This window comes from Carassius gibelio, chromosome B18 (assembly GCF_023724105.1).
Source record: "Carassius gibelio isolate Cgi1373 ecotype wild population from Czech Republic chromosome B18, carGib1.2-hapl.c, whole genome shotgun sequence".
NCBI classification, from domain to species: Eukaryota; Metazoa; Chordata; class Actinopteri; order Cypriniformes; family Cyprinidae; genus Carassius; species Carassius gibelio.
This window is the reverse complement of record NC_068413.1, coordinates 1,906,312-1,932,922: the sequence shown is the minus strand read 5'-3', so window position 1 is coordinate 1,932,922 and position 26,611 is coordinate 1,906,312. Positions and strand designations below refer to the sequence as shown.

At 34.6% G+C, this 26,611-nt stretch overlaps 1 protein-coding gene across 1 annotated transcript in view; it reads right to left on the bottom strand.

The window, feature by feature from the left end:
• The window catches only part of LOC127977701 (potassium/sodium hyperpolarization-activated cyclic nucleotide-gated channel 3-like), a 61,849-nt gene that overhangs the window by 14,230 nt on the left and 21,008 nt on the right, over positions 1-26,611 (bottom strand). Inside the window, exons 3-4 of the mRNA XM_052582710.1 lie at positions 18,653-18,814; positions 14,758-14,976 (exon numbers count right to left, since the gene is read on the bottom strand). Coding sequence (XP_052438670.1) covers positions 14,758-14,976; positions 18,653-18,814 — 381 coding nt within the window. The remainder of the gene's footprint in view (positions 1-14,757; positions 14,977-18,652; positions 18,815-26,611) is intronic.

The window sequence follows — 26,611 nt, the reverse complement described above, 5'->3', positions numbered from 1 at the left end:
TGTGTGTGTGTGTGTGTCAGTTCTCTAGAGGATCAAAGGTTTGTAGAGAACAGAGCAACAGTGCTAAGATCTTCACTGACCTTCACACACACACACACACACACACACACATGAATCAGATGAATATGCACAACTATAATCCAACACAGAAACCACACTAGGACTCGTGAGTTTATGCACACGGACAGATAGATATGTCACATTTTGATTCCGTTCTCATTTGTTGTGTTTTATTTGTGATGTAATGAATATGTTCTGACTGTGCTGATACTGTATGAAGGTGAGTTTTCAAACTTTTTTCATACTTTACAGTTTTTACACTGTCAGCTGTTGCCGTAAAAAGCAGCAGATGCTAATATCCTCTGAACAACACTATAAAGACTGAGGGCTATTTCCTTCCATAAAAAGACGAGTCTAATGAGACACACACACACACACTCAAAATGCTGCTCCTCATAACTGTATATGACTGTGCCACTAAAAACTTTAAGACAGCATCTAAAAGAAAAGTTTATGCATGTTTAGAAGTGAGATTTTTATATTTTTATTTTACTATTCTTTTACCCAAAGCAACTTACAATAGAGGAACATATAACAATGTATAAGAATAATTTACTTGAAATTATTTAAAACAAGACAAAATAAAACAAGTATTAAAATAAGATCACAATCCAAGATATTTCTTATTTTACTTGGCCTCATCAACCACTGATTTTGAAGAATAAAATGTAAAAGCGTTTGTTTTAATTCGGCTAGCTTCCAAGGAAATATTTGAGTTGATGCACTGAAATAACTGAAAATAAAACAGAAAAATACAACAAAAACTACACTGACATATTACAAAAATAATAACATTTCAAAAGACAAAAACACACAACTTTATCCAAAAAAAAAAAAAAAAAAAAAAAAAAAAAAATTGCTAAAACTAACAAAATGTAAAGTTAAAACAAAAAGCATAAAATAAAACTATAAATAAAAACTAGTATGTAATTGATACTAAAATAACTGTATTATTATGGAAGTATGATTTCTAGATCTGGAAAAGTCTATGATTTATTTATTTATTTTTCTACGTTAGTTATGCCAGCTCTAAAATATTTTATCAGGTAGAACTTGTAAATCCTAGTTATTTGTGAAATGCATTAAAGTGCCATTTTTATGGTTTGAAACAACACGATGAATAAACTCTCGCTGCTTCCATGCTGCAGGAGAAGCTGACTGCTTCATACTCACTGAAGAGTCCTCGCTCTCCTCCTGAATGAAAAACTCACCGACCTGCCCGTGTTTCAGCCGCGCATCCCAATGAAGCTGTTCCATCGACTGTGACGGCTCACCTACAAACCACACACACACGCACGCTGACCTCTGAAAGTGTGTGGCGATTTTTAATCAGGCTCTGTCCACCGATCGTATTCAGAGCACACACACACACACAGACACACAGACACACACACACACACACACACACACACACACACACACACACAGAAGCTGACTGACCGTCTGTGGCTTTAGAGGAGCTCTGTAAGTGTCACAATATGACACGGAGAACATGTTTTCTGCCATAGACACAAACAACATTAGGGCTGCACCATTTGAGGAGATAAATCTACTTTCTAACTTCTGTTAAAAATTGCTATTCAAAATGCCATTGAAAAAGCTCCAGATTTGCTGTTCTCGTTTGTAGGGCTGCACAATTAAAAAATTGTTTTTGTCATGTATTATTATTTTATTGTGATGATGGTTATTATTATTAAATAATAACAATAAAATGTAAATAACTGTACCCCCCCCCCCCATTTTTCTTTGGATTGTTTATCAGTATGAATTTAATAATAACAATAATAATAATAATAAATATTACTATTGTAATATTTCAATGGGGGGAAACATTTGAAAGTAAGGAAAAATAGCAAAAATAACAATCATTATTTTACAGGATTTGCCAGAAATTGTGATTATTTATCAATCATTATGACTATTATTAATAATCATAATAGTAAAAAGAATAAAAGTAAATATTGCTATTTTAATATTTCAATTAAAAAAGGAAAAATAGCAATATTTATAACAATATTCATCATCGTCATCATTTTGCAGGGTTGGCCAAAAAATTTGATTATGTATCAGTATGACCAAAAATAAAATAAAATAAATAAATAAATATTAATTAATAATTAATAATTAATAAAAAAAATGATTATAAATTAAAAAAATTACAATACCAAAATTAATGGGTAACATTTATTCTAACATTGATATTATGGTTTTAATTTCTTCATTTCTAAACGTTAAACCAACACAGTGCTTCACTCTCTGTGTCACCAGATCTATTTCTGCATTTGTTTCTGACAGAACATCTGCTGATCCGGTTCAGATACGCCAGACTGATTTCACTGCCCGTCATCTTCTGAACAAGCACAGGAAGCGAATTTAAATTCCAGGAAGTGATGCAGATTATATAAAAATAATACACACTCACAAAAACCTTCTTACACACATTGTAACACATCAAATAACTTGGTTTTACACACACAGGTCTGAAAGATTTACTGAGCGGCATGAGCAGCACTCAGGTAAAAGCTGAACATCAGAACATCATCTGTCAGTTACAGTCAGTTCACAAATCACTTCACTCCTGTGAGACACACACACACACACACACACACACATCCGTTCTCCCCAACACCACATGCTAATTCTCTTTTCCAAATAAACATGAATAATTTATGTCCCAAAAGAGATGTCAGCCGCTTAATTATAATTTCTAAACATTTATTTTGCCTTCTGCCTCTCCCTTTCCCTCTCCATGCGAGCCTTTTCAGCCAAATCCTGGGCTAATCGTGGCTTTGAATATTTGCACTCGTACTGAAGAGCTGCAGACCATGATGTATCTTCACAGAACATGTGCTGCTAATTTTAGCAAACTAGTTATGAGGCCAAGATATTTAAATGCAATGCAATAAATCTTGCACAGTTGCACAGAAAACTAAGACATCACATCAAACTTCTTTAAATATTTAAAAACATTTGTTTTTCTTTGAAATACCCTGCATGCACTGATGAATAATTTGAAATACGTCCAGAAACATGCTGAGAAAATAAATAAGGTTAATTCAGGTTTTTATTCCCATGATAAACATATTTTCTACCACATAATAAAATGTAAGGCTGATCCGTTATTTAAATTGAATATTAATAATACCAATTATTATTAATATTATTACTAATAACATAATCATATTAATTACTAAATTTTGTGTTTTAAAATAATAATAATAATAATAATAATAATAATAATAAAACTATTATTTTTTTATTATTATTTTGAAGGGTTGCACAATTTACGCAAATATTATGTGATAATAAATCTGTATAATATTTACAACAACAAAAATAAAAATAAAAACATTTTTTATAATTGTAATATTATTTGTCATTACTATTGGATATATATATATATATATATATATATATATATATATATATATATATATATATATATATATATATATATATATATATATATATATATATATATATATAATGTAAGATTCAAAATAAAGTATTTAAGAAAAATAGTAATAACCAGCCATAATAATAATAATAATAATAATAATAATAATAATAATAATAATAATAATATAAAAAAATATATATATTTTTTGCTAAATTAAAAAAATCAACTATTTAACTTAAATGTAGTAGTAGTAGTAGTAATATTAATAATAAAATATGATACTGAATAAGAAGTATTACATGCACTGATGTATAATTTATATAAAGTCCAGAAACGTGCTGAAATAATTAATTTATCCTCTGATACCAAAAAACAAAAACAAAAAAACACGTCTGTTTTGATGCTGCAAACAGGCCATCCCAGCATCCTCCAGCGGTATCCATGGCTACAGCAGGTTACCGTGTGAGCGGGATGAAGGGGTATTGATGAATTTGCATGACAGGCCGTGACTGGTCTCTATAGAGTCCATCGCACATGAAAGCACAGCGCAAGATCTGCGTCTCTCTTCAAAAGACTCGTCTGTTCCAGGTAAGCTGCTGCTGAACGCTTCCCCTGCTGTGCTTTCTTCAAGAAGCAGCTCACATACGTATCTACATCTACCTCACTGGAGCTTTTCATGTAGAAAATTACAGTATGTCCTGAATGAGTTGTTCTGCAACTTCATTTCAATAAAAGGTCTGGGAACATATCAAGCCCTTATTTAAAAAAAGTAATTGTGCTTTCCATTATTATGAGACATTTAAAATGCAGAACAAAGCCCAGGGCTGGACGCAGGACTCATAAAGGTCTCATAAAGGTTGCCGGGCTTAATTTAGATCGCAGTGACCCACAAACCATAAACTTCTGCTGCTAAATGACAATTCACCAACCTCACATCATTTCAGATGATAAACCACCAGTCTTAGGTTAGTATCATAGAGATACTGTTAAGAGTTTAAAGTGCTAGTATTAGTTGGTTAAGAGCTTATTTTATTTGAATTTCAGTAAAATGTTTTTGTAATTTAGTTAGGTCCAGAACAGAAATCTGAACAATGGACAAAACTAGGTTCAAAATTCTCATTTTGATTGAAAATATTATATTGAAAGGTTTTTATTGAGAGGATTTCTCTTTTTATTAGTCCATAAATCCGAAAATGCAGTCAACAGACTGAAGGAAATATATTTCTCCTCTATTTTTATGAATAAAATACTGTATAAAAATAAATGACAGAAATAATACTGTAAAGTTTAGTGTAAATGTAATAACATTTAATAAATAAATAAACATTTTGGATGTTTTTCTTTCAACCATACTGTAACAACACATTATTAGATGAAGCCAAATATCCCCCAAAACTGACCAGTGCATCAAAACATAACGTTTTTGCCTGTACTTTCTTGCCTTAAATATGTATATATAGTTGTTATAATTTATTTCATATTTTTACTTATTTTATATTTAATTATATTATTATTTATTTTATATTTAATTATATTATTATTTATTTATATTTAATTATATTATTATTTATAATTAATTTTTATACATATTTTACATATTTTATACATTTATACTTAGTTTTTATATTTTATATGTTTTTACATATATATATATATATATGAAAAATATAAAAACTAAGTATTAATAGTACAATATAAAATTGTATTTCAGTATATTTCAGTTTAGTTTTCATTTAAGTTACAGATGATAACCGTGTAAAAAACTTTTGAAAAAGAGCCGCATATGTCACAGATCTATTCCTAATGATGTCATCACCCGTCTGCAAGCTGCAAAGATCCTCATGAAGTTCTTTCAAAAAGAGCCCACGCATGGCTTAACATGAAAGCATATGAGTGTGGTAAAGCAGCAGCAGAAGCAGGGGTCTTCGGAGAGCAGAGGGAGGGATTTCAGAGGAAAGTCGAGTTCGGCAGCAGAATAAATGAGATTAGGGTTGACTGGGGATAAAATAAACTCTGAAAGCTGCCAGAGCTGGTCACATTGACACAGGTTTGAAGACCAGCATCTCTGCTTCCTGCTGTTACAGGAACGTGTGAAGGGGCTTTTCTAGTGTTGAACCCGAGAGAAATGCTTTGTCGAGTTTGACTTGACAGAACATCAGGTCTGCAGAATATAATCAGCTTTAAAGTTTTCATTTATCAGCCCCCCAAGGAAATGCACATAATTGCCAAGTGTTAATTAAGACTGGGAGCGAATGATGGGCAGGGATGTTCACGCTGTTTGGGGCCGACATGTCAAAACACGCTGCTTATGAATGCATATGCACCAGAGGAGCTCTTTCATGGGGGATTTCGTTTAACTGGTCAAAAGAAAATGCAAAAGACTGAAAATCTATCATTAGCATGTAGATGAAGATGAGATTCGTCATCTCAAAACACACAGGAGAACATTTCAATGGATGGCAGAACAGAGATGGCTCTAAAAGTGGTGTTTAAAATTCATTATAACTTAAGCATAACTGCAAACAGAACACACAACACACAAAAAGATTTCATGCTAATAATATAATCATGCAATGTAAAACATAAGTATTACATAAAAAATACTAAATAAACCGGCAATTATTAATTTAAACATCATAGCGAATACACAAATCTGAATGGCTATTTAAAATGATTCGAATATGTTTTAGAAAGTAGTGCAGCTGCTTTATTTATGGGGTTTCCAGGGTAAGGAATGCATTTTCTGCAGTTTAGCGCCATCTGCTGTCAGAGAGTGAATGTGCTTTCATTCAGCGCATCTCTCACATGTTCCCCCATGTGCTTCTCATGCGTGCTTATTATTCACGGTATTTAGAAGTGCCCACGATAACAATACCTAGCATATTCATTACTGTGATATTTCGTATTACCGAATACCGGCACATGTCTAGTTGCAACTAGTTATTGCAACTAGTTGCAAGTTACAAGAAGCTCTGTTCGCATTTATTTCGCTAGCCTACCGTAGGACTGAAATGGATTGGGATTGGGTGTACTTCTGTTGCTTCCTTGATGCTCCCCCACCAGGTAGACAGGCATGCACCTTGGCACGGCATAGTTGGATTTTGTTCCCCAATGTGCTCTCTAGGGGGCGCAGTGTGGAGTTCCCTAGAAGGGGAACGTCTCTGTTTACGCATGTAACCATGGTTCTCCGAGAGGCTGCCTGTTTACATCTCCTTCAGACAACTTAGTATATGACGTCTTCAACAGGTGCCCTTTTATACTTCTTAGCACCCCACCTATGACATCATGGGCCAGGTGGACCATTAGGTTGTTGTTGTTACACATGTGCTTCAGACACCAGTTATGCAGGCTGTATTCCCCAATGCATCTCGTCTCGTTCCCTCTCGAGGAACCATGGTCACATACCTAACCCGAGATGTTTTCTAAAACATTGCATATACTTCATAAAACATATTCACTTGTCCAAAAGGTTGCATATAATCTCATATAAAATGAAGTAAATTCTTTTCGCCCATTTTAACATCTAGATAACGTATGAAGCGTTTGCTAATCCTGCCTCCACACGCAAGATCATGTGTGACTCAAATAGATTAGACATGATAGAATTAATTCTCATTAACTTAAGCAGTTATCAAACATGTTATGACTGCACTATAATGCTCTTACACCGCCCTGGTGAACAGGATTACTCCACATATCCAAACACTTCATAAAGTGATGCGTTCAGAGCATGTTATTCTCTTCTCGGCACCTAAGGACGGAGACATATGGTGCAATGATTTCACCGGGGAAATCGGACAGTGGTTTCCCGGCCTCACACGTTCATATTAAGCCAGGAGATATGTGTTTGAGTGAGTCTCTGAGTTCGGATGTGAATGTAAGAGGTGTGAGGTGTGTGTGAGGGTGTGAATACAGCAGAGCTTCGCTCAGAATCATCTCAGCAGTGATGCTGCTGTTCCATCTAATCAGGTGTTTCAGCTCCCCTGAGACTCCATGTGATGCTACATAGCAGCATACTAACTCACAGACGTCTATGTCTAATGGTACTGGACATTATTTTTTGCTGATGCACACTTATAAGTTCAGTAAAATTAAACAAAACAATAGGGATGTAATGATGCATCCTAAAAATCTTAAAAAAATACGTGACGATTCAAGTCGGTCGAGATGATAAACGAATCACGATAGTTTATATGACTGTATCTTTAAAGGGGAACTGACTGATATATATATATATATTTTTTTTTTTACTTAAATTGTATACAAAAAATTAAATAAATATAAAAGTATTTTATGAAGATGCATCTGTAAATGCATGCATCAAATAAACATACTGTCAGTAACAAAGAATAATGTTAATGAATAAAGTACATCTGATAAACTGATTTAAACCAATCATTTTTTTTTAAATATTTTTTCCAATAAGTTTATAATCCAAACATGCTTGTTTTTATACTATAATATAGCAATTTAAGATATATAATATAATATACATTTATACATGTATTTTATATATATATATATACGTTACTTCACTAAGTAAATTTGTTAGACTGATTCAAACCAATAATTTATGAAATTTAAAATAACATTTAAAAAATAAAGCTGGTGAACTATTCCTTTCAGACAGGGTTTCCCAAACTGAAGTTCAAGGGGTTAAAGAAAAGCTAATAATCAATACTAAAAGAAAAAAGGAAGAAAAATGTAAAATTAAAATGAAAAACATTTACTCTCTTTTAAATCCACTAGAAATATACCATACTTTGCCTTGACCGTTAGCATACTAGCTTCAACATATGATGACAGAGAAGATAAGCCTAATCTCACACACTTTATAATACAGACAGTATGTGAATGGAGCCGTGGCTCACATGTATGTGTCGGCCGTTCTCTCTGTTAGCAGGTAGATAAGAAAAAGAGCACGCATATAACAGCCCAGGAAACTCTCATCTTCCCATAATCCTCTGCCGAGCACGAGTGAGAGGGTTTTGCAGACTTTGGTTCAGCACGTGTCCCATGAGCCCTCGACAGGGAGAGGAATAAGTGTGTGTGGTGTGAAATGATTCCCACAGTTGCTCTCAAAAGTCTTTAATTAACAGCACAGCTGCAGACGGGAATCACACGGCCAAAGATCTCATATCACACCAGTCACACGTTAACTATTAAAAAAATGGAGTTTGGTGCTGTAAAGTTTCTTAAGCGATTAAATGATTGTTGGAAATAAAGGTTTGGAAGGTTTATAGCGATAGGTATATTTCTATTTCTTTAATTTTCCCTCTTTCTCAGATGAGCCTGTAAAAATGATTGGCACATAATCCCGAATCACAGTCCTACAGTATCTATTTCTGACATGCTTTTCCTTCAGTTCCAGCCTCTTTCTCTCTCTCTCTTCCTTTATGAAGCTAATATTAGCCAGCGCTGACAGACATGAGCGCAGTACTATACAACCCACCATTCACGGCAGATTATAGCTGGCCATTCTCATGATAATTTCATCCACCGTCTGTGCAAGCTGCAAATATTTGCCTCTTTCTACGTTTTTTATTTATTGATTTTTTTTACACAGAACAGTGTCTGCGCAAGATGTTTCTGATCAGATCTGGAGATTTTAAGATAAAAGGTATAGAAACCCATTTCAGCAACTTGCAAAAAAATATTTGCGACTTTTAATCTCACAATTCGGACTTTTTTTCTCAAAATATAAATAGTTTGCGAGTTTATATCTTGAATTTCTTACTTTTCCCCCTCACAATTCTGACTTGTTTTCTCATAATTACAAGATATACATTTGCAAATTCATGTTAAAAAGTAACATTTTGAGAGAAAAAAATACTATTTTCTTGCGAGTTTCTAAATTTGTACATTTAAAGTTAAATTTTTTTTTACTTAGATAAATAAATAAATTCAGACAATCTACTAATACTCAAATGAGAGTTTGTTTGACATATAGGTGCAAAGTTACTTATTTTAAAAAAGAATGCTCAAAAGGAACCATCAAAATAAAGACGTGTTACCATTTGTTTTAGGGGTATTGTAATGACCAATGCAACAAAAACAACTGAAAAATATTTATATATATTTGCATGTGTGTGTGTGTTTTTTTTTGATAACTGCCTTGGGATATTGACTTGAGTTCACTGACCTGTGCATCCATCTGTCTCTCTCTCTGTGTGTGTGTGTGTGTGTGTGTGTGTGTGATTTACTCAATGTGAATCCATCACAAACCAAACGTCACATGGCTGTTCTCGTGCATGTGAGGTTTCTGTCAGGTTATGTATCGTCTTTCCTAGGCAGGAACTAGTTTGAAGAGGAACCCGCTGGCTACTGTCTCATAGAATAACAGCAGAGGTACCACAGCCAGGTACACACACACACACATACACACGCACAGTCTTCCCTGTCTATCTGTCCTCCGACAGCTCAGGGAAATGTTCTGTGAACACATTAGTCAAGCTAACGAACGGACACACGGCCTCCCTCGCCTCTATATTAATCTGTGTTTACCATGCTAACGTCTCCTCTACAGGATGCCTGGCTCAAGGGTCTGGCTCGTAATGATTCGTGAGGACTGTTGCCATTGGAGCAGGTTGCCATGGGATGGGCAGCGCATTAACGGATCGGCGTTTGACCCGCAGCTCAGAGGCCGTGTCCACCGGGAGACCAAATGGCTGGTTAACCCACTTGGCAGTTCTGAATCTCCAAAAGCAGGACAGCAGACCAGACGAAACGAGACGGAGGGGAGGATGTACCAGGACAGAGCGCTCCGCCGACTCATTATTAGGACGAATGAGTCTGTGCAATTCTTCTAAAGCAGATGACAGAATTAAATGGGAACAAATGCTAACTCTCTAAACAGTTGCACCACTTTTGCGTGTTATCAGAATTTGCATAATGCAGAGACCTAATGTCTTTTCCACACAATTTTTGTTTTTGAAACAAGTCTCTTCTGCTCACCAATATTACGTTTATTTAATCATGTAAAAACATTAAATATTATTACAGTCTAAAATAAGTGTTTTCTATGTGAATATGTGTTAAACTGTAATTTATTTCTGTGATACGCCGCTGAATTTTCAGCATCATTCCTCCAGTCTTCAGTGTCACATGATCTTCAGAAATCATTCTTATAGGATGATTTGCTGCTTAAGAAACATTTATTTTGTTATTTTGTATCAAAAGTTGTGCTGCTGGATATTTTTGTGAAAACTGTGATACATTTTATTTTTTAGGATTTTCGAATGAGTCGAAAGTTCAAATGAACAGCATTTAATTGAAATAGAAAGACTTGGTCGCATTAAATGCATTTACTTTTTATTTTTATTTATTCTAAAGACAAAAATTAGCATATATTTTTCTTGTTTTAGGACAAAAATACTGATTTATAATTTGTTTTGGCATACTGTACTTTTCCAGTGTGCTATATTTGAAAACATTCATGATTCATGTTCTGTATTAATTTTAATTTCAATTTAATGATATTGATCAAATCATTTATGACAAATAATCAATTTCTTGAATCTTTAACATCACTAGTGCACCCCCTCGAACCCTCAGGCTATTCTGCAGAGGCCATTAGACTGGAACAACTAACTAAAGTGTTGACAGATCTCTCTCAGCCCTCTGTGATTTTACATCATCTTCAAATCAAGAAATCTCACAATCTCCTAAAACGGTTTGAATAAGCCGTGCCGTGCCGCTCCTGCATTAAATACATAAGCTGCATGCATTAAAGATTCACAAATATCAGACAAACCGAACCATAAGCCAAATGCACAATTCCCACCACTCCGATGAATTTCTAACATAAGAACAGGATCAGAGGAGAGAGATTTTAAAAGAAATAGCTTGAGATCTGTTTGCCCTGTGGTGCCGGACAGGTATTAGTGTCAGTGTTTAGATTACAGTCAGCAGAAATACATAATGTCCTTTATTCATTCAGCGCCTGGAGATGTTGAAAATGCATTTCTTATTCCAGTCAGGGTGTAAACGCACAGCTCTGAATCACTTATTGTCTTTCCTCACATGCTTGTGCCTGCCAGGAGGAGAAAAATCACGAACCAGATCTGTTTAACGTCTCAGACTGAATCGAGATGAAATGCAGTGCAAAAAGAGACTTTTACTGAAGTTTTGTGCTTCTTAGATGTTTCTCCTGAGAATAAAGACTGTGTGTCTCCTCTGAGTTTCACTACACAATTATTGTGGCCAAAAGAGTTCATAAAAATGATATCAGGATATCTAAGGAAATCTTGAATTTGGTTTGTTTTTATATATATTTTTTTAAATATCTTGATTGTCAGTGCTGGTACTTATTTTCCTGATTCTAAAGCTCATTCTGACTGTGACACCCATACTTCAAAAGTATGATTTTATATATAAATGCAGCATGTTATGGTTTCAAAATCACTGGTCACCTCATAAGTTACAATATTTACCTTTATGACACAAAAACTATTTCCTGAACCAAATAACCACTGCATCAACTTCACAGTAATTCCCTCAAGAAGATAAAAAAACACTCCAAAATAATTAAGTATAAACAATAAAAAATACAAAAAAATAAAATGCAATAATTTATAATAATTTATTATTTGTTAAAATAGTTCCCAATTATATATATATATATATATATATATATATATATATATATATATATATATATATATATATATATAATAAAATTAAACAGACTGCACAACAGAGGCTAAGAGTTTAAATTAAAACCATTATTCCTTAAAACTAATGTTTCAATAAACAAACCAAAATTTTTATAATTCATGACTGAAAACAGTTTGTAACATGATTTTGATGTGCCATTTACATGGTAATGCAATGTCTGAATTTAAAATGGGTTTTAAAGGATGAATTTTGAGATTTTATGTTTTCAAGTGATATATAACTTCTGATGATTTCTAAAATGTGATAGAGAAAAAGGCAACGAGGAAGTCTTTTTTTTAAACAAAGGTCAAAGCTCCTTTTGTAAAGTAGATTTCTGAGGGTGCACTCTTGTCATAAATTAATCTATTACTTTTCCTACATAATTTATAACAAAAAATATTGGTAAAATATATATTTGGGAGTCTTAGACCTTTCCAACGATATATAGTTTGTCAAGATTAGATTAAATTTGATTGTAATATAGTGTAGTCAATGTAGGCGTCCCGTATACGGGACGGGGTGACATTTAACAGGTTAAGAAATACACAATACTGTATAATATAAAATATTTCTGTCACAATTTCTTCAAGTTGAACTGAACTTTTATTTTTGGCGGGCTGTATTGAAGAGCTTTGAGTTCCTGTATATCTGACAACAGCAATTATCAAACGAAATGATGCTGATCGTTCACACAGAGACACACAGGACATGCAGGCTTCATATTTCACTAGCAGTTGTTATGCACTTTAATATTTACAGATGCTTGTCCATGCTGCCCAATGCAAAGACTTACTTTTGATTTATTCATCCAAATTTTGCCAGCTAGAAATGCCCTATTAACCACCCAAAAAACCTGACAATGAGTTTTGCATAGACAAAACCCAACTGATATTTTCTTCTAGTTTCTTATTTTGCTGCTACATCTATTGTACATGTGACTTGGACAATCTGGAGCATCTGTAAGACCTCTGCATATTCCTTTTGATCTTCTCATTCCCTCTTTATGTTCTCAGTCTCTATGATTCTCACTTTTTCCATCCCTCAGTCTCTCAACAGATGGTGCACCATGTGGTGATGTGCCCATGTTGAGGTGGGCATCAGGGAAGGGACTGAGGTCGGCGCATGCAGTGGGCATGAGGGACCCGCATGGCACACCGTATACTGCCTGCTGACCACGAGTGAGGAGAGGTCAATAACTCATACCGGACTGGATAGGAAACTACAGAAGTACAACTACAAAAACAACTCCATTTTCTGAAGTCTGATGCACAGATGCTGCATGATGACGCACATCCTCAAGTTTAATACTAGGAGTTGTTTCTGAATTTAATTTCAATCACCAGAGCTAAAACTCCCTGTGAGTGAATATTAATATCTGCACTCTCGAGTCGGTTGTTTGTGGGATATAAGTGCATTATTGTGAATTAAAGTAGCCGGCAGGAACTGTGGTAATCATGTTAGTGTGCTGAGATGAGTTTAGAAGTGTCACACTGTCGTCCAGCTGTACTGTGTTTTCTCCACACACTCAAATTATACTTTTTTTTTACTTCCAATCTTCAGGAATATATAATGTTTTACCCTCACAGTTCCAAGTTGGGCTGGTTCATTCTCTAATTGAGTCTGTAGTTTTAAGTCTAGATTCTGTTGTGATATCAAGAGCTACTGTATTTGGTGTTTTAGATGTGTCAGAAGTTCAGTGTCACTGTAATTCACTCAATGACTGTTTTGAAGAGTGAAACACAGGAGCGGTCTTCCTGCAATCACCCAGAACAGACAGTAACATTTAAAAAATGTTAGTGTTTGACCATGCAATAATCACTACTACTGTAGTAGTGATTTTTGCATGGTCAAACACTAACATTTAAAAAAATCTTGTTATTTTTATGAATCACTTTGGTGCCACTGCATAGTAAGCACCTACTGTAGCAACCACACACTACACCCTAGCATCATGGTTGCAAATTATGCATGGGCAAACACCATTAAAATGGCAAAATCTAGTTCTTTTTATAGCAACACCCTGTAAAACAAGACCCTACAAAACACATACAGTAGCAACACCCTTGAAAGCAGTCACAACACCCTAGAATCATGGTTTTGACTATTGCATGGGAAAACCTAAAAAAAACCTAGTTATTTATTACTATTCACTTTGGTGCCACAACTACCTAGCAATACCCTGAAACCCCCACAACGCCCTAATATTACAGTTGGGACTTCTGCATGGCCAGACACCATTAATAGTTTTAAAATCCAGTTATTTTGGAAATTCATGTTTGTGTCACTCTATAGCAATCACTATATAGCAAAGCCTTAGAAAACACCCTAGCGCTACCTTTATAAATCAATTTCAGTGTCACTGCAAACAAACCACCTAGGAACACCATAGAAACCAATTACTTTTGTAAACTCCATTAAAATGATTTAAATCTAGTTATGTTTTCCGTTGTTGTTGCACCACAACAGACGCAGAAAAAATCACACTTCACCCATAATTCACACGTCGTTTTGATACACAAGAGTCCCTGTGGTCTGTCCTCACAACAACAGATGACAAACACATAATGCAGCACCTTCGCAGGAAGCTTTCCCTGCTGCTTCCGCCCTTGCTTCATTATGTTAACCAACTGGACGTCACTCACCTTTTCCTGATATTGCCTGCGTGAGGAGTCCAGCGACTGGATCAGAGCCGTGGCGTGGCCGACAAACATGGCGTAGCAGGTGGCACCCACGATCATGCTGAGGATGGTCAGCCACACGTCTGTCATGCCGACAGGTGGGTACATGCCATATCCAATACACAGCATGTGGCTCATGGCCTTGAAGAGAGCGTAAGAGTACTGCTGACCCCACGTGTCGTTCTGAAAGGAGAGAGAGACCATCACAAACAGTTAATGCCCAGTTAATGTTAACATTTACCATGACTTTGCAAAATCATAATATGTATGATGACTATTATTTTTTTTCCCCCATTGAAGAAAATTCCATTTAGACTCATTTCAAAATATTCCTCATCTCAGACAAAGGAAATAAGGGAGTTTTAATAATGTCTCTTATAGGGTTATTATTGTTAACTGAAACTGATGGTAAAAACCATTCATAAAAATTATTATTTGAAATAAAAAAATTTACTCAGATAAAATAAAACATACATAAACATATATTTCAGCCAAGGTAACATTTCTGATTTTAATTAAATGTATCTTGAAATGCAAAAAAAAAAAAAAAAAAAAGAATAAAATGAATAAATAAAATGAATAAAAAATAAAAAATAAAATAATAAAAAAATATAAAAAATAAAAATAAATAAAAATTATACAGACACATAAAAAACTACTAAAAATGTCAAAAACACTCCACAAAATTGCTAAATCTTTAAGAAAAATAAAACAGATTCAAAATATTAATAAAAGTAAAATAAAATCACTAAAATAACAAATAATTTACAAAAATTTCTTTGATTTGTTTATAAAATGTTACAGAAATCATGTTTTAGAATCTAAATTAATTTTATTATAGGTACAATTTGTTTTTATTACTTAGTGTTACTTTATTAATGCACATAAATTATAAAAAATCTAAATACCTTGTTTATATTAGATGAAAAACTTTTTCTTGATTTAAACATTTTGAATGCATGAAATAAGATATACATCAAACATCATGAAAAGGCTGAAAAATATTATGGTGCATGAAACAAAAAGGGCAAACACTTGCAATGATTGCATGAATATGAATCCAGATTGACTCCTGAGAGTTTGTGGTGGCAGAAAACACTGTGACATGACATGAAAATACGACCGAATGAGGCCGAAAAAGAGAAATCCGAGCTGGAAGAAAGTGGGTCAGCTATTTAGAAAGATGTGAAATTTTCTAAAATAGTGAATAAATTGCCCTTGTCCTGTGGACGTGTGCGCGAGTCTGTGAGGAATCAATATTGGCTCTGTCTGAGGTGACATGTCCAGATTGCTTTCAGACTCATTTCTGTAGGGGCTCAATCCTGAGAGAGCGACAGCTTATTACAGCTCTCCAAAAAGAGGAAAAAGATCATACCGTTTCATAATGACAGCCCCGTCACTGGAATAGCTGGAGCTAACAACCTAAAGGAGCCGAGGGCATCAAAAGTGAATTTGAAATGGTACAGCGTGGCCCTATTTGACTTTAGTATATGAGTATGTATTTAAAATACTTAAAAAAAATCATCACCTGAATTTCAATGTACTCTTATGTAATAACATTAGTTAATGCAATAGCTAACATGAACTAATAATGAGCAATTCATCTTGTTAATATCGGTAAAGATACAAATTGCTGATTGCTTGTTCATGTTATTTCACATTGCATTCAAGGAATTTACTGAAAATGTGCTCACCCTCATGCCATCAAAAATGTAGATGAGTTTGTTTCTTCATTAGATTTGGAGAAATGTAGCATTCCATCACTTGCTCAGCAAAGGGTGCTCTGCAGTGAATGGGTGCCGTCAGAACGAGAGTCCAAACAGCTGATAAAAACATCACAATAATCCACAGCACTCCACTCCATCAATTAACATCTCGAGAAGAGAAAAGATGAGTGTTTTAAAAAACACAAGATTAAGACGTGATGAATTTATGAGTCACAAATGAGTCCATAATACACACTGAAAAAAAAAATCCTTATTTGGATTTACTAAAAAAAATGTAAGGTAGGTGTTTGAAAAAAATTATTTTAACAACATTTAAACAATTTTGTTTTGAAAGGTTGTCACCTTAATTTGTTTATTTAAATGTAGCTAAAATAAACAGAGTGTAACCACTTAATATAATTTTTTTTTTTTTTAATTCAATCTTTTTTTTCAAGATGGTAACTGATGGACTGGAATGGAGCGAATTGCTTGAAAATTATTGAAATGTTTTAATCAGCTGTTTGGTCTCTCATTCTGACGGCACCCATTCACTGAGCAAGTGATGTAATGCGACATTTCTCCAAATTTGATGAAGAAACAAACTCATCTACATCTTGGATGACCTGAGGGTGAAGACATTTTCAATAATGATTATTATTGGGTGAATTATTCCTTTAACTAATTTAAAAAAAAGCAATTGTAAAATTGTAAAATACATTTGTTTATGTTGCTTTCTAATGCTGTAGAAGTATTGCCATTGTTTGTTTATGGTAACAAATGAAACCCCATTGTAAGTGTTACCTATACTGTAAATCAAAGGTGCAATAAACCAAAGTTGTTATTTTTTGTTGATTGATTTTAAACCCTGTATTGAAATACTAAAGAGAGTAAATCAAGCATGCTTTTTTTTTTAAAGATAATCTCACAGTTTGTGTGAACAAGGGGTGCATTTGTTTTCTGCTCGCGTTCCTGCTGACTGATAATGTGCTTGTTTGAATCTGATCTCTGGCTTTATGTTATTGTAGGACCGGGATAATCACAAACCACCGATTACCGATCAGGGAAGCTGGAGAGCGGCCGCAGGCCTCATCGATAAACCATGACAGATCCAGAGAGGACCTTTGCCAATCTCGCACTCTTCGGGATGATTCAGGGTCACGGCTCGAGTCTCTGGCATTCATGAGGGAAACTAAACCTCATGGGCATCAAGAACAAGACTGTTCTTTTTCGCTGGACACAGGGGACTTGGTGGATGCATGTCCCCTTGACTTAAAACTGGAGGAAATTAAAGCTCAGCTCACCAGAGCATTGTCAATACTAGACGGATATCGAATTAAGGCTGTAGAAAAACCACAATCTGTGACACGCCACCTCACTAACTCTTGCCGTATGTAAGAACACAGTTTACTGCAGAAATACAAGCCTTCACTAGAGCTGATCTGAGTCATGTGACATAATAGAAATGCATACAGCATATTACAGTACATAATTATATAAATCCAATAATAATTCAACTGAAAATAGTTAATAATAATAATAATAATAATAAATTCTCTACATAATATATTATATATAATATTTATTTAAATGTATATTATACTGTAAAAAAAAAAGGTCAAGTGAACATAAAATTAAAGTAAAATATTGGAGAATAAGGAGAAATCTGTACAATTTCTGTAAAACCGTAAATGAAAATTCCTGTAAAATGTTTGTTTTTGCAGTTTATTTCAATTAATAATTTACTGGATTTTTTTTTTTTTTTTTTTTGCTTGGCAGATATGTGTGTGTGTGTGTGTGTGTTAACTTGCCTGATACATAGGCCTATATTTATAAAAAAATAATAATAATAACACTGATTCATTTACAATTAAACATGTAATATGTAGTATTAATGTTAGTACACTTCATTGTTATTATGTACTTCAAAAAGTACTTAATCTCATCTTGATGGACACAAATTAAATTAAAAGGGAAACACTTAATGTTCTGAAATGGTTCTTTTTAAATCAAATGAATATGCAACAGTTAGTTCCACCATTACTAGACAGATATTTACCATCTTGACCCTAATTCCCGGTGAGGTTACAATGCTCAGACTCAGAGGTGCAGAGCCCCTGTGGCTGGAGAGACAGACTGTGTTTGGGAACACTCACCACCATCTTGTTCTTGGACACCCAGCAGTCTTGGGGGAAGTCCTGCAGCATGGGCACCAGGAACTGCAGGCATCCGTCCCAGTGACAGAGCAACAGCATCATCCCAATCAAGTTGACGATTCGCACCATTGCGCTGGCCAGGTCGTAGGTCATATGAAATATCTGAACAGGGACAGAAGCAGAGATATGTTGGACACAAGCCGTCAGTCTGAATGTCACTGACATTTGAAACAGGGCAGAGAATCACCGACTGCCTTAGAATGTGACACATATGACACCTGGAAATGCTGCTTTAAATACTCAGACATACAGTACACTTTAACTGAATTGAACTGAAAGGTAAATGAATGCACACTTGAATAGAAACAAAAAGAGTTTGCATAATTAATGCAATACCATGAGAAAAATTATTGCAATATATGTGACTTTATCCAAACAGTCCTAATTTGGTATGGCAACATTTTAAAGCATTCAGTGAAGCTAAATGAACATTTGCACTAGTAAAAACAGAAAACACAACATTAAAATCAAGGCTGCACTATATAGCTTGAATTACATATAGATTTCTATAATAAAATTTGGTAACATTTTATAATACATTTAATTTATTTATTGAGTGACATTAGTTAACTATATCATGTTATGTTATGAAGAATAAAGCATTAACTATTCTTAGTTATATATTATTAAAGTCAAAAGTTGTATCTGTTACTGTATATATATATAACATTATATGCAAATTAAATAATAATAAAAAATAATTTTTTATAAATAAAATTAGAAAATATATGTTAAATAAATTAAAATCTAATAAACATAATATCTAAAATTATTTTAATTAGAATAATCACAACAATAATCAAGAACATTCAAGAATATTTTTGAGATGATGCAAAATAAGCATTTATCTGTTTTCTGAATGCAACAAATTGAACTGCTTCATGGAAACGAATCAAACTTGCCAACTCTAAAATAGAAAGAATAATAAAAAAAAAAATCATTCTGGAATGAATCATATTGTGATTCCCTGAATTAAAATCTAACGATGAATCGCCTGAAGACTCCCTCCCTAAAGAGAGCACGGTCTACACTTGCTCTGCTTTAGTGTGTGTGTGTGTGTGCGTGTGTGTGTGTTAGAGACATGGCTACTTTCTGAATCACTAAGTTAAATAATTGAAAACAGGACAGAACAAGTCCAGGCTGCTTCCGTTCTGCCACGAGTGAAAGAGAGAGAGAGAGAGAGAGAGAGAGAGAGAGAGAGAGAGAGAGAGAGAGAGCTGAAGTAAGTGAAAGGCTAATCCTAATGTGAAGTATCCTCTCGAGAAGCCGCCGGTCAGTTGGGTGCTAATGGCCTCTACAATTGAAAGCTACTTCATGTGAGTGAAGCCACAGTACGCACTGTTAACAGGTGCTTATTAAAAACCACTCCAGTTGCTTTAAAACACAGCTTTTAAAAGCTTATGTGAGAGGAATATGTTCACATGATGCTATTGTTATTGAGTGACGAGAAAAAAAAGCTTCTCTCTCTCTCTCGTCCAGTCAGATGGTGATTATTGCTGCTATGCTTGTCTTTAATAACTCTTTCCTCTGCCAGGACAGTGTGATGACAAACAGAGCATTACGTCGCAGGCTCTGGCTCGTTCTGAGCGCAGACAAACAGCATGAGCTCGGATTAAATAATTGGCTCTCTGTAACATTAACTAGCTGTAAAAGCATCTGAATTAATCATGCAGCGGATGTGTAAAAGTCACCCTCATTACTGACTGTCTGCCTTTACTGCTGTATCATCACAGACAGACAGAAAGAGACCACGCTAGAGATAAAAAGACAAGACATTTCAGATTCAAGCGATAACTAATGCATCATGTGAATGTACTATTGGTTTAAATGGCAGCATCTTCATTCAGATCTGTATATCTATCTAGATCCATACACATCAATGACTCTTTGAGTCCTGAAACTCATCAAATTATGTCATCCTTTATCCAGATATTGCTTACGGACACACACACAACACACACACACACACACACTGTATATTCATATAAGTAGGCAGCTCATAGGCTTTTGAACACAGCCGAAGGATTGTTTGCTCTCTCTCCTGTCTTTATACGCACTTGGACTCTAATAAAATAGCACGGTGAAATGGAAACAGACTGGAGTGCAATTAAAATGAGAAGTGCTCTGGGTAGATTGTGGAAATCCTCTCTAATATGGGCTTATTATAAAATCATTATTGTGAATCAGGGGAATGAAGACTAATGTGTCTTGTCTGAATGGCAAGGGATGAACCTATGAAAGTATAAATCACCAAAACTACAGAGGCTTTCTGAACATATCTCTCTCTCTCTCTCTCTCTCTCTCTCATACAGAGTAATGGACACTCGGCCGCTCTGCCTCTAATTGACATGGGACACGTTAACGATGACAGCATCACGCAGCGACCAAACATCTCAGCGCTGATTGAAGAAGCTAATGAGAAATGAGAGAGATAGACAGAGAAACAAACAGAAAGACTCAAACCCAACAGATTGGACCAAAAGCTGCTGGTTTCAGGACATGAGCGATGGGAAAATGATTCAATGAATGACAGAAAATCTTACAGTTATCAACGGAGACATCTGGTTCACAATTAATCTGAAGATCCAGAAGAGAAAAGACAATTTAGAGAATAAAAGTCTGTCTAATTCAGTTCCAAATAAACTATATTTATAATCAAAAACATCTTTCAGCTCGTCCACCATCACGTTGCAATGCATAACACATTACACATCTTTAAAATACAGCACAATGCTTGCTTATTTTTTAACAACATCTGCAATGGGAAAAAAGAGAGAAGATTATCAGAAACAAGTCTTTCTATTGTACAACTGAGCCAAGGTGAAAGAGCAGACTCGATCGGTCAGTAAGTTTATGTCCAGCGCAGTGAATGAAACACCAGACAACGGTAATCACTGATACTGTGTGTTAAATCACAACACTATCCTCACAACCGAACCCTAAATCAAATGTTTCGCAGTGTGTCTGCAGACCTAAACAAACCTAACAGAGGTGATAAACATCTAGTCAAAGTTGCATCCAGTCTAAGCCTAAGAAATATTAATTGAATGCTATTTAATCTACTTTTAAACAAATAAATAAAACATTAATGAATTAATGTTATTAAAAAATAAATAAGTTACAAAAAATGTAAATAAATTAATTAATAAATAACTAATTAAAATATATAAATGGCACACCACCTATTATTTAAAAAATAAGTGGAATCAAATAAATTAAATGCATTTAATTAAAAAACAACAAATAAATAACACTACCAGAAGTCAGTTATAACAAATCTAAGCCATAATAATAATATTAATGACAATATTAATCCATTGGCAGGATTTTCACTAAAATATTTAGATATGTTTAGAATAAATTATACAAAAATAAAATACATAATTACATTAAAAAAACTGATTAAAATAAACAAATTAAAATAAATTAAGTAAAATGTTCATGTTCACAATGGCACAACACATACTATTTAAATAAATAAAAATAAAATAAATACAAACCAAAAAGTATTTATTGTTATACTGTGACAATAATAATCCATTGGAAGGATTTTCAATAAAATATTTAGATATGTTTAGAATAAATTATACAAAAATAAAATACATAATTACATTAAAATAAATACAAAAAACTGATTAAAATAAACAAATTAAAATAAATTAAGTAAAATGTTAATGTTCACAATGGCACAACACATACTATTTAAATAAATAAAAATAAAATAAATACAAACCAAAAAATATTTATTGTTATACTTTTTTTTTTCTTTCAACCAGGAGCATGTTTTTCTTGACTAATTAACATGCAATTAAACATACATGTAATGAGATCATGTGACCATAGCATAGTATTCTACTGTCTGAAATGCATTCTAACCAAACACATTTTAACCAAATATCCAAGACTGGAGGGTAGTCTCTGAGAAAGATTGTGGGGACGATACAGTCTCACATACAGTAGTGTTCACATACTACATGTTAATGGTCATGCATACTCAATTTGCATACTGTGCATAGCAAACAAACTGAATCCTAGAGGAATTTAATCAGCATGGTAGCATACCTAGACACTGAGGGTTTTTGATTCTTTATTTACATGGTTTTAGAGCCCACCTGCTGTGTGAATATTTATATTACACAAGTCACATTTGCACGTTGGCCTTTAATGTTGCCAAACAGTCTTATGTGCATCCTCTAATACGCTGTTAAACCCAGTTTCTGCCTCCTCCTGCAGACTTTATCTCTTGTATGTGTCAGGAGTGACGCCAAACCAGCCTAGAATGACTATATGTGTGTTTTTGATCTGCACAACCTCAGAAAACTCTGTGCAATACAGAACGCTATGCTTTCCGTCCTCAACATCCAATCGCAGCGACACGAGCCATAAATCAGAACAATCCCAGATGCCGATATTAATAGAGAAGGACTCCCTGCCTTCGCTCAATAAACAAACACAGATGGTCCAGCTACCGAAGCTCCACAAGGCCTTCGAAACGATCCCTCAAGCAAACTCAAGCCATTGAGAAGCACTCAGAGCCGCTCGGTTCACGCAGAGAGAGTGTTTAAGCTTCGCCGTTTGCATAATACAGGCCGAGAAGGGCTGCTTCAGCTCTTAAAAACATCCACTCCATTAAAACTCCCAGGGATGGCCCCAAAAAGCCCCTGGACACTGAAAGCGAGGTTTGTTTGGATGGTCATGTCAGTGAGAACACCTGCTGATCACAGGAGTGACTCAATAAGCCTTCATATAAGTTTGATTTAATAACATGCTGACTAATAGCATTTACTCACAGGAGAGTCACTTCCTCCAGGAAGGTGGAGAACAGCATCTTCCAAACTTCTCAGAAGAAGATGTATTCAATGGTGAGATTTATCAAGGGGTTAGCTTTGTTTTTTGTCAATTAAAATTTGTGTGCATTATTGAAATGGAATGTAAAAAAGGTGCTGGTCATGAGTTTGCTGGCCAATTAAGAACGGATACCATGGCCCTCAAACCAGGTACTGGTAGCTTTGGCACTGTGTGCAGGTGCCAAGTCCTGCTGGAAAATGAAATCTGCATCTCCATAAAGTTGGTCAGCAGCAGGAAGCAAGAAGTGCTCTTAAACTTCCTGGTGTACGGCTGTGTTGACCTTTGACCTCAGAAAACACAGTGGACCAACACCAGCAGATGACATTGACCCCAAACCATCACTGACTGTGGAAACTTTACACTGGACCTCAAGCAACATGGATTGTGTGCCTCTCTTCTCTTCCTCCTGACTCTGGGACCCTGATATCCATAGGAAATTTACCTTCATCAGAGAACATAACTTTGGATCTCTCAGCAGCAGTGCAGTCTTTAGACGCTTCTGACGTTGTCTGTTGTTCAAGAGCGGCTCGACACAAGGAATGCGAAGCTGAAACCCATGTCTTGCATACGTCTGTGTGTAGTGGTTCTTGAAGCACTGACTCCAGCTGCGGTCCACTCTTTGTGAACCTCCCCCACATTTTTGAATGGGTTTTGTTTCACAATCCTCTCCAGGGTGCGGTTATACCTATTGCTTATACATTTTTCTACCAAATCTTTTCGTTCCATTCACCTCCTATTAATGTGCTTGGACACAGAGCTCTGTGAACAGCCAGCCTCTTTTGCAATGACCTTTTGGGTCTTGCCCTCCTTGTGCAAGGTGTCAATGGTCGTCTTTTAGACAATTGTCAAGTCAGCAGTCTTCCCCATGATTGTGTAGCCTACAGAACTAGACTGAGAGACAATTTAAAGACTTTACAGGTGTTTTGAGTTAATTACCTGATTAGAGTGTGGCACCAGGTGTCTTCAATATTGAACCTTTTCACAATATTCAATTTTTTTGAGATACTGAATTTGTGAATTTCCTTAGTTGTCAGTTATAATCATCAATATTAAAATAATTAAACATTTGAAATATGGGTGCAATGAATGAATATAATATACAAGTTTCACTTTTTGAATGAAATTAGTGAAATAAATCAACTTTTTGATAATATTCTAATTATATGACCAGCACCTGTACTGTCAATATCACTTCTGCATAATTAATAATAAATGAAAATAAAATTTTTAATGTTTGATATCACCACTATTCACCTAGTATTTAAATAAAATAGATTAAAGTTAAAAAAAAAAAACACGTACTGTAAAGTGCAAGTTATATTCTACTACAGTATATTTAGTATCCTTTGGCCTTATTATATTATATTATCAGACAATCCTACATGAGGTTTATTTCAAACATTATCACTAATGTACTACTCTGTAAACTACTCTAAGCATCAGCTTAACAAATGCTGCTCTGAAAACTAGACTGAAGATTCGTTATTGAGACTTTCCTACGTGTTTTGCACTTCTGACATGTTTTTCTTGCTTCTAATAGGAGCTGGTCAATTTGCAGCTTGCCGCTGTGGAAGAGCGCGTGACATGCTGCCATGAGAACGAACACGGCTCGACTAAATGAGGCAGCAGCTGCGTTCGCCGGATTCACTTCTCACCGCGCACCTCTGAGACCCTGTTCACCCGTTCACCACTGATGCTGAGAGACGAACGCTTCTAATCAGCGCTTTAATCACCATCCAAACCCTTCCTCAGGAGGACCAGAGAAAATTACAGCCTAATGTTAGCTCTCTGCTTTGAAACATTCATTAATTGACACGTGTAAGAGTCAACACTTCGGTTTCTGCCAAAGCTTGCAGACTGGCTGGAAACGAGAGTCGCAAAACATATGCTGCTTCCAGCCTGTGATTTCTGCAAACTGAGAACAAACTGGATTCTATAAAAGCACAAATCAGATCACTTCAGTATCTCAACCACTTCTGCAAGACAACAATGAGTTCAAATGGAGAACAAGTTTCACCAATGCCTTAAACTGTGCTCATATTTGCAAACATAGCAAATCAAACGTCTGTAGTCAATCATTAGAGATCTCAGTATGCAGAGAACATTATATGAGCAGCTATCTGCTAATTTCACAGCATGCATTTCTTTTCTACTTATACATTTTAGATCGACTCTACACTAAAGATTGACTCACACGCAATGAAGCAATACCAAAATACAAAAAGTCATCATAGTCATCATGCTCACAGAAGCATCAGTATTCAGAAAACAAAACCATTTACAAGACTTTTATTTGTATTGAATTATTAAAAGAAATGTCAATAATAATAACGACAGTAATAATAATAATCAGAAAAATATTGCATTATTTGACATTTTTTACATTAATAATAATAATTTATTTTTATCCTTGTAGTGCTGTCGTCTGGCATTTTTAAAGGTCAGAAGTGTTCAAGTCCTAATTAAATTATTGTGAACATTACTATTTTTTATTATTCAAAGAAATGTACATCAATATATAACAAAGTAACGTTTTAATATTTCAGATTTATTCAAAGAACTGCACATCAATAATAATAACGACAATAATAATAATAATTATTATTATTCATTTTGTGGAAGTGTTGTCTGGCATGTTTGAAGGTCAGAAATCGTAGTTAAATTATTGTGTACATTGTTATTTTGAATTATCAATATAAATGTCCATTCATAATAATAATCATCGTCATATTATTATTATTATTATGTTCAGAAGTGTTTTAATGAAAATGTTCTTAAATCTCATCTCAAATCTCTTAGAGAACAGGAAATGTGTAGATCAACATATTTATAACAGTAAATGCATGTAAACATCACATTTTTCATAATGCATTGATGTGCATGTAAATTGACCTCAAACTCGCATGTCTTGATATGCCAAGGCCAAATAATGATGGAAACTTTACTTTGTTGCTTTAAATTATACATAACTGAAAACTCCACTGAATCTCTAGTGCTATGAAAGCAATAATATTTTCCTCTGGGTCACATTATCATCAGATATCAGTGTGG